Source organism: Ceratotherium simum, chromosome 22 (genome assembly GCF_057802395.1).
Source record: "Ceratotherium simum simum isolate JZ-2026a chromosome 22, ASM5780239v1, whole genome shotgun sequence".
NCBI lineage: Eukaryota > Metazoa > Chordata > Mammalia > Perissodactyla > Rhinocerotidae > Ceratotherium > Ceratotherium simum.
The window spans coordinates 16,439,287-16,448,785 of NC_141921.1; the positions used below are offsets into that span (position 1 = coordinate 16,439,287).

The following is a 9,499-nucleotide window of genomic DNA, read 5'->3' on the forward strand; positions in this document are numbered from 1 at the left end:
AGGTCAGTGCCGTGTCCCACCTCCCTGCCAGGCTCCTTGCTGGCTGGCTGCCAGCTGTGTCCAGCTGTAATGGGGTCCCTCTTCTGCCCCTCTTAAATCTCAAACAGACCGCACAGTGCATATTCCCTGGTCTGGCCTCCTCTCTTTTTGACACACATGGCCCCCAGGTACCCAGGACCTCCTCTCCCTAACACCCCCTCCCCAGCCTAGTCTCTTCGTATCCGGCCTCAGACCCCCCGCCAAAAAGTTCTCCCTGATGTCTAACTCTAGTGTTACCTGCTACAAACTGGAATTCCATTTCTTTTCTGTCCGACAGTCAGAAGACAGAAAAACCCAAGGGTCGGATCAGCCATGCAAAGACAAAGTCCTTCGTCTCAGGGCTGGTGCTTGGGTAGGAATTAGGAGAATTTTAGGGCCCTTGCATCAGGTTCCTAAAGGGGTTTCCCTGGGCAGAAAGGTTCTGAGGGCAAGCGGGGTCACTCCTCCCAGCCCCTCCCTTCTCTATCCCTGGAGGGTGGGGGCCGGGCAGGGCACCCACCTGGGCCATGGCCCCGCCTCCCACCCCCAGGGGGCTGGGCATGAGCTCTGCTGGGGACCCTGCCCTGGCTTAGGCGGCCCTGCCCTGGCTTAGGCGGCCGCTGTGGGCGGGCTCTGGCCTTTCCAGCCCCTGGGCCTCCCCCTGCATTCTGGAGCCCGGAGCCGCTGCCTTTGCTGCTGCTGCTGCTGCACTGCCACCTCTCCTTCTCCGCCTCTGACCACCTGCTGCACCCCCACCCCTAGTCCAGCTGCTCCTCTCACCAGGCCATGACCCCAGCCCCTCCACGGACCCTGACCCAGCCCTGAGCCCTGGGACCCCTGGGCCATGGCCAACTCGGGCCTCCAGCTCCTGGGCTACTTTCTGGCCCTGGGCGGCTGGGTGGGCATCATCGCCAGCACAGCCCTCCCACAGTGGAAGCAGTCCTCCTACGCAGGCGACGCCATCATCACTGCCGTGGGCCTCTACGAAGGGCTCTGGATGTCCTGCGCCTCCCAGAGCACTGGTCAGGTGCAGTGCAAGCTCTATGACTCCCTGCTCGCACTGGAAGGTAGGCCTCAGGCCGGCGGAGCGGGGTGGGGGGGGGGTGAGATGTGGGGGAGGGGGAGGCCCGGAGCCAGAGTCTGCCATCTGCACTGGGCTCCACGCTCCAGCCCCCTGACCCCCCACCCCATCCCGTGCACTTTTGAAAATCTAGGCCAGCCTGGTGCCCTGCGGGGGCAGGGGCCCTAGGTTCTGGCAGCTGTGGGTCCAGATCCCAGCTTTGCACTATAACCTTGAAGGAGTCACCACCTGTCTCTGTTCAGACGTCCTCATCTGGGAAGGGGGGTACTATGACTTTTCAGGACTGTGGGACAGTTAGAGGAGGGCCCGGCACTCAGAAAGGCTCAGTCAAGACCCTTCCTTCCACTTCCCCGGAACCCTGTATGCGGACACGCTTGTGCACACACACCTGCTTGCCAGTCCTGCCACCGAGACGAGTATGCCGGCACTTGGGTGCACCTACACACACGCACACACACATACATGCATGTGCACACACAGTTGCTTGGGCACGCAGGTCTGTCTCCCTCTCCTCCTGGAGTGTGGAGTTGAGCCTGACAGTTTGGCTCGGAAGCAGGCCCCGCTGCAACTCTCTCCCTGGCTCTGGCCGACACAACTGCCCTCTGCCCAGGGGCCCACAAGCCTGAGCCGGCTGCTACCACAGAACCCCTGCAGCGCCGGTCCAGGCAGGTCATCTGGCCTCCCTCGGGGACCCAGATGCCCTGAGGTGCCCCCGGGCCCAGGACTGACGTGAGCACCCACACAGCATGAGGCATACGGCTGCCGTGGGTGACTCCAAGGGCAGAGGGGAAGGTGACCAGAGTTCGAATGGCCAATGGGGAGGCGTCCCTGCCCAATGGCCAACCTGGGCTGAGCTGGGCCTCGGACACTTTCAACTCCTCCTTCTGCTAAATCTGAAAGGCCCCAGGAGGAGCTGCCCCCTGGTGCTTGGAAGGTGGGCAGCCCAAAAGGGAGTCCTCCGTCTGCCCCCGTCCCCCAGCCCCCCCTCCCGGGCCAGAAAGCAGCAGATGAGAGAACTCGAACCCCATGTCATGGCACACCACCAGAAGAGCTGGCAGGGGGTGAACAGTGGGGTTAAGCGAAAGCTTGGCCCCACGCCCTGTCCTCACTCCCTGTTGTCACCCCTGTCCTCACTATCCCCTCACATCTGCAGCCCAGGAGGAGCCTCCAGCTCCAGCCCCTCCCACCGCCCACTTCTCCCACTGCCAGCTCAGTCCCTCCCGCCCCGCCCAGGTCACATCCAGTCAGCGCGAGCCCTGATGGTGGTGGCCGTGCTCCTGGGCTTCGTGGCCATGGTCCTCAGTGTCATCGGCATGAAGTGCACCCGGGTCGGAGACAGCAACCCCATCGCCAAGGGCCGCATCGCCATCTCCGGGGGTGTCCTCTTCCTCCTGGCGGGTGAGTGCCCCTGGCTCCTTCTCCACCGTCTTGGCCGTGGCAGGTGGCACCACCCTGAGTGGCCAGAGCAGGGCTAAGCATCCCCTCCTTTGTCCTCAGGCCTCTGCACTTTGACAGCCGTCTCATGGTATGCCACCCTGGTGACCCAGGAGTTCTTCAATCCAAGCACACCTGTCAATGCCAGGTGAGTGCCAGGGCATGGCTTTCAAGGGAACAGGCAGGGCCTGCCGCTCACCTCCTCTGGGGCCATTTGGAGGGGGAAACAGGGGACAGGCCCCAGGTGCTGTCGCTGAGAGGCTCTCTGGAGGGGGGAGTCAGTTAGGGTGTGGTCGGGCCCTCTGAAGGGCCAGGAGGCCTGTGGAGGACACTCCAGGAGCAGCAAGCACTCCCGGGGAGCTAAGTGCCCTGACTCTGCACGTGCTGGCTGAGTGACAGGCAAGTTCCCTAATCTTTCTGCTCCTGGCCACTGCCCCCCACCCCTCAGAAAATGGAGTTAGGACCCAAGGACCCAGCTCAAGTGCAGTTGTGAGGGTTCAGGGAGATGGTGCAGCTAAGGGGTTTGCACAGGGCCTGGGCCCTGGAGAGCACTCAGTGAACCTGGGGTCTTAGTCCTGCAGAAGGAACAGTTACTTTGGCTCTGGGCTTGGGGGAATGAGGATGGAGAAGTGATAACAGCAGATCAGATGGTGGAGGGCCTTGCAGCATAGGCAGGTTTTGATCCCCATCCTGGCGTGGCAGACAGCCCACAATCCCTCCTCTGTGATGTGCAGAACGGTGGGGAGGGGGCAGGACCAGTAAGGCACTGTTGCAGAGGTTTGGAGCAGAGGGCCTGGGGCCAGGGGGCCAGCAGTGGAGAGTAGATTCAGAGAGATTGAGGAACTAGAATGGTCAGAACTTGTAAGGCCAGGGGTGTGGGGGCCAAATAGGGGGCTCTCTGGAGAGCCTGGACCTATCTTGGCTCCTCCCTCACCTCTCAGCTCTTCCCGGAGCAGAGAATGAGACAGTCTCAACCCCAGACACCCCAACAGGCCTTAGGCCCTGGAGTGGAGGGAGGATGAGAAAAGATGCCTGGGCTGTCACCGTCAGGAGGGCTCCCTGGAGGAGTCAGAATCGTGGAGTGGGGAGGAAAAGGAGACCTCAGGCATGAGGCTCATTCCCTGGGGCTGGCAGCTCTAGCCATGCAGACCTGCCAAGCAAGAGGCAGCTCAGCACAGAGACACCAGGCCGGTACTCATCCCTTCAGCACTCCCCAAGGCCACCTGGGTTGCAGGCATTATGCTGGCCCCTGGGGACATGGTTGAGTCCGGTGCTGTCTGCCCTCAAGGTGCTCTCCAGGGAGGAGGACAAGCAAGGGACTGAACGGCCACCCAGTGAGAGTCATCTCCGAGCACAGAGGGGTCAGGGAAAGCCCCCAAGGGGAGGTGCTTTCTGAACTGGGCCCTGAAAGCAGTGGAGTGCAGGAGGTGTGGAATGGGCACTTCCAGGAGGGCATGCCTTGTGCAAAGGCACAGGGGTGGGGAGACCCAGGGCGCTGCAGAGGGCTCCGGGCTGGCCAGCAGGGCCTGGGTGTGGAGATCCTGGAGAGACAGCGGGAGCCCCAGCTGGGAGTTCTGTGGCCAGACAGTGTCTGAGAGGAAGAGACGGCAGGGACTGCCCTGCTCCTCCTCGCCGGGACCTGGCAGATACTCCCCCCACTGGCCAGACGAGGGAAGGGGCCCGAGGTGGCCTGGAGCAGGCCCACCCTGGGCTTGGGTCACCCTGCGTGGTGTTGATACACTGGGGTGGGGGCAGGAGGAAGCATGGGCATTCACCCCAGTTTATCCAGAGAGACTGAGAAGCTGGGGAGGCCCGCATCTCAGGTCCCCATACTCTGCCCGCCCTCTGCCAGGGCTGAGGCTGGGGAACCGCTGGGGGAGGGCTGAGGCAGGGCCCGGGTGTCAGCCAACACCTGATGGTGTCCTCCTGACCCCTTGCAGGTACGAATTTGGCCCAGCCCTGTTCGTGGGTTGGGCCTCTGCTGGCCTCGCCATGCTGGGGGGCTCCTTCCTCTGCTGCACGTGCCCGGAGCCTGAGAGAGCCAACAACAGCCCGCAGCCCTACCGGCCCGGCCCCTCGACTGCAGCCCGAGAGTACGTCTGAGCCCCTGCCCGCGCCCAGCAGCCTCCCGCCCAGCACTCCGCCGGCCCCTGCAGCACCCTGGCAGGGCCAGCAGGGCACCAGGTGTCCCCGAGCTCCGTCTAGGGCTCTGAGCAGCTTGTGCACAACATAGGCACCCACCCTGCACTTGGAGACCCAGACCCAGACTCTCAGAGAGAGGCCGGAGGCAGGCCCCGCCCCCAGGTGCAGGACAGTCAGGTACAGGCCCAGACTGGCCGCACAGCAGCCCCGGTGCCGGCCACTCCCCAGCCGTTACTCACTCACTGAAGGGCCACGTGAGCGTCCACTCTGTGCTGGGCCCTGGGGACACAGCAGTAAAGACGGACTTTGGTGCCCTGTGCCCTGGGGCGGCCAGAACCCTTCACTCCCCACCCGACCCCGGGCCCATGGGCTCCTCACAGCAACCCCATAAAGGAGGCAGCGCCAGGATGACGAATGTCCCCATGTCACAGAAAGGAAACAGGTTCAGAGAGACCAAGAGGCTTGGCCTGCTCTCTCTGAGTTCAGGTGTCATGCTCTTGCAGTATGCCCAGCGCTGTGTGGACACCCACACAGATGGCTGGGCCAGACCACGTCACCCCCGTCCCCAGGAATGCGCCCCAGGCAGGGCTGCAGTGAGGGCCCAGGTCTGACGGTACTGGCCACTCCCTGTGTCTGGGCCTGAACCCCACAGCCCCTGCCCACCCCCACTGCTGCTCACCCCACTAACCAGCTCTCTCTCTTTTGACTTTCAGACCAGGTGTTAAATTGTCCGCCTCCGTCAAGGGCCCCCTGGGTGTGTAAATGTCCAGGTCCCCAGCCTGCCTCTGTCCCCCTGCCACACCTAGACTGTGTTTGGTATTTTTTGGAAAGATAAGTGAACATCCAGCCCCAAGTGTGGTGTCATTTGATCTGTCCCCGGCATGGCTAGGGTGAGGCCTGGCTCAGGGAGGTCAGAGCTGATCCCTGGGGTCCTTGGACATAAAGGTGGGGAGACAGAGGTCCAGGGTGGGAGACACAGAACATCCAACCTTGATCCGGAAAGAACTCAGGGCCCCTGTCCCGCCATGGGCTTGGCACCAGGAAGCCCTTGAAGGAAGACCCCACCCTGAGGCCTGGCCCAGGGCCGGGATCTGGCCCCGGGGCCAGGGAGGCCCTGGTCTGAAGAGAGACAGCCCCTCCCCTGTTACTCTGCCTGCCCCTGGGAGCCCTGCTGGGGTTCAGGGTAGTCCCAGGGAGGCCCTTCAGCTGGGTGCTGGGTATCAGATCCAGGGTGAGGGGACACTGTAGGAGCTCGCTAAGTGGAGAAGGGCTAGGGGAAGGACGTTAGGGCCTTTCAGGCTTTAGGATTGTCCTGAGCAAGGTCAGATGCCCCCAGCTCTGCTCCCACCCCAATGCTGCCCATTTCTCCCATGCTCATTTGTCCTCACCAGTCTGCTGAGGTCCCGCTGCATCACTGCCCTGGGTCCGGGGTGGGGGTGGGGGGGGCTGCCTGAGACTGTGGCCTGAGCTCCATCCTCACCCAGAGGTGCGGTCAGAGCTGGAAGGGCTTTCGGTCCTGAAGTACAGATACCACCCCCTAGTATTGAAGGGGGAGACGCCCTCAGAGGAATGTAGGGAATTTAACTGGGTCAGCCCCTGCCCTCGTGCTCGGGCCTCTCCCACCCCAACTGTCCTCCCTGGACCCTGAGTCTCTGGCCACTGCCCTCCCTCTCTCCCGTCTGGAAGGGGCTGTTTATGACCAACCCTTGACTTCTGCATGGCCTCCTCAGCCAGATCTGTTCTGGCTTCCTCCACCACCTGTCTCGTGACCACATCTCCCACCAAGTCACCAAATCCCAAGGACATGGCTCAGCCCTCTCCCTGGAGCTTGACTCTGAGAGGTGAGGTCAGACCTGACTGTCGCCACACTCCAGCCGAGGGTGGGGATGGGAGGAGAGATGCAAACGGCGGAGCTGCGGTGGCTCGTCTGCACCGTGACCCGGGCCTGACGGCTGCAGCACCTCCACAGGGTGCCCCAGGAGCGGCCATTTCATGCAGCCCGTCCAGCCTCTGGCCAGAGGGGTGGGCACCTGACCCTAAATGGGTTTACCAGAGTCCTGCCCCTCTAATTATGAATGAGAACTACAAAAGAGTCTCTCTGGGCGCCTGAAGCTGTCACGCCACAGTTCTTGGCCCTGGGTGTGCAGTCAAGTCACCTGGAGAGCTGAAGTCCAGGCTCCACCCCTGGACATCCTGGCTTAATTGGCCTGGGTGGACCTGGGCATCTGAGTCCAGGCAGCTCCCCAGGGGCCTGGTCAGCACTGAGGGCACCTCTGTGAGGCCCAAAGCTCAGGGCTGCAGGGGTCTGGGGGCGGGGAGAGAAAGGCACCTCCAAGAAGAGGCGAGGAGAGGAAAGGCCTGTCTCCCTGTGCCTTTCCTGAGACCAGGCTGTTCTGAGAGATCCCACATCCTTCCAATAAACACTCCATGTTGCCAAAACAATTTGAGTTTGATTTCTGTCACACAGAGCCAAAAGAGCCATGACTGACACTGAATTTGGAGCCTGGGAACTGAGCGTGGTGGTGAGGGCTCCTGGTGCGTACGCCAGCTGAGCAGAGTGGGGTGTGGCCCAGGGGCGAAGTTCCCGCTCCCGGGCTGCAGATTTGGCAACACTCTCTCTCTGGTCGTGAAGCAGTCGGCCAGGGAACCATGTGTCGTCTCTTGAGGGTCAGGGTCCTCCAGAGGCTTGGGACTTGCTAGGAAGATGTCGGGATAGAACGTGCTGGCAGTTTCTTGTGGGTTTCAGGGACAGACTGTGAGAGAGGCAAGCTCCGTGCCAGTGGGCAGGCCTGACAGCAGCGTGGGAGCAAGCTTCAGTCTGATCCTTGTGAAGGAAAGCCCTCTCTGCTAATAGCTGGGGGTTGGAGAGGCGGGGAGTCTGATAACCACATACAACCCAATTACATACACTGGTCAATGACGTAGTGGGAGCCTGGCAATGGGAAGGCAATGCCTGGGAGAAGTTAGAGGAGTTGGAAGCTGGAAGTTTGGGAAGCCTGATCCCCCTGGGTCTCTCCGGAAGCAACCTCTCTCAAATGTCCACATCAAGGTCCCCTGGATTGCCAGCCAGCGGCAGGGCCAACTTTCCAGGCCTCCTGCCTGAGCTCCTGTTTACTGTCCCAGCCCCAGGGCTAAAGGATTAGGCGGAGACCCAGGAAGGTGGGGCTCAGACTCCAAGCGCATGATCCTAAAGCTTTTGTCATGTTAGCAGAGTTCCCCCAGAGTGAGATTGGTGGGTCATTGAATACGGTTTTAGGAGGCCTATACCTGACAGCTCAGCCCCTAAGGAAAGCCACAGACCCAACTATCATGGCAACAGAAGGTGCTCAGCGAAGGGGAGTGACCCTGGGCCCTGGAGTAGCTGACCAGGACCACCTGTGCCTGGGAAGAGTCTCGAACACCATGCATCTGAGAATAGGGATATGGATGAGTATTAGATGATGTCAAGGAATTATTGTTTATTTTGTGTTATATGCATCATTAATTTTGTGTGATAATGACACTGGTTTTTTTAATCCTTATCTGTTACACACTGAAATGATATAATGGATGGATTTGTTTTAAAACAAGTCTGGGGGCCGGCCCTGTGGCGTAGCGGTTAAGTGCGCGTGCTCCGCTGCTGGTGGCCTGGGGTTCGCAGGTTTGGATCCCCTGCGCGCACCAACGCACCGCTTGTCAGGCCATGCTGTGGCCGCGTCCCATATAAAGTGGAGGAAGATGGGCATGGATGTTAGCCCAGGGCCAGTCTTCCTCAGCAGAAAAGAGGAGGATTGGCATGGATGTTAGCTCAGGGCTGATCCTCCTCACAAAAAAAAACAACTCTAGGAACACAAAGGTCAGGGCAGAGGAAGTTATGAGATTGGTAGATGCCAGTGGTACTTAGGGGTCACTCTACTCTGTTTGTGTGTATGTTTGCAAGTGAAAAAAAAATAATAGGTTAAAAATACCTCTAAGCTTTGCTGGTTGTATCATTTAATACACCCCACTGACCACTGGAATGAGGGTGATAAATACTCCACAAACTCTTGCTACTGCCCACGGCAGCATCGCCTCACCTGGACACTTGCTAGAAATACAGAATCTCAGGGCTGGCCCCGGTGGTGTAGTGGTTAAGCTCGTGCCCTCTGGGTTTGCAGGTTCGGATCCCAGGCGTGGACCGACAGTTATCAAGTCATGCTGTGGTGGTGGCCCACATACAAAATAGAGGCAGATAGGCACAGATATTAGCTCAGGGCCACTCTCCCTCACCCAAAAACAAAAACAAAAAAGGAAATATAGGATCTCAAGCCCCACCCCAGACCGAGTGAAACAGATGAGGTGTTTTACTGAGATGTCCAGGTGAGTCACACGCAGACTGAAGTTTGAGAAACGCTGATCTAGGCTAGTGAAGGCTGTGTGGTGCTCCTCCTTTTCTAGAGGAGAATTTCAACTGAGCTTACCTGTTCTCCTCCATCATTTGAATATCAGGTATATTGAAAGGGGGTTGATTTGTGATTCCATCTAGAGTTGGCCAGATTATGGAGAGTCACAACTAAACCTGATCCAGGCGAAACTGGAGACGAAGGACGACACCCAGAGCAGGGCTCCCTGACCTTTTCTCCTCAGAGAGCACCTCCAAATAATACTTGGTTCAATTTATGAGAATACTGCCGGCCGTTTTATTCTGGACAACATTTCTGTGGAAAATAACTAAAAATGTTGGGGAAAGTGTAAAACATTCTTCAAAGCATCAAAGGGCTGGCACTGTCCTATGGAATCACCAAGTCAAACCTGAGAAGCACGCCTTCTCCCTCTGGGCCACATGGTGGCCACAAGGCCACCACG

At 59.6% G+C, this 9,499-nt stretch overlaps 1 protein-coding gene across 1 annotated transcript; it reads left to right on the forward strand.

Annotated features, from left to right (window-relative positions):
• The first annotated feature begins 471 nt into the window (after positions 1-471).
• Positions 472-4,678, forward strand: CLDN19 (claudin 19). Its single transcript, XM_004443135.3, has 4 exons — positions 472-1,085; positions 2,333-2,497; positions 2,597-2,681; positions 4,474-4,678. Exons 1-4 carry the CDS (start codon positions 863-865, stop codon positions 4,634-4,636), a joined length of 636 nt encoding a protein of 211 aa, XP_004443192.2. The 5' UTR covers positions 472-862; the 3' UTR covers positions 4,637-4,678.
• Positions 4,679-9,499: the final 4,821 nt, after the last annotated feature.

What these genes read in the sequence shown, in the direction of transcription:
- CLDN19 (XM_004443135.3), top strand. Translation starts at nt 863, where the DNA reads ATGGCCAACTCGGGCCTCCAGCTCCTGGGCTACTTTCTGGCCCTGGGC. An exon ending in CTCCCTGCTCGCACTGGAAG is followed by an intron (nt 1,086 to 2,332) that starts GTAGGCCTCAGG and finishes CGCCCCGCCCAG; the next exon opens with GTCACATCCAGTCAGCGCGA. An exon ending in TGTCCTCTTCCTCCTGGCGG is followed by an intron (nt 2,498 to 2,596) that starts GTGAGTGCCCCT and finishes CTTTGTCCTCAG; the next exon opens with GCCTCTGCACTTTGACAGCC.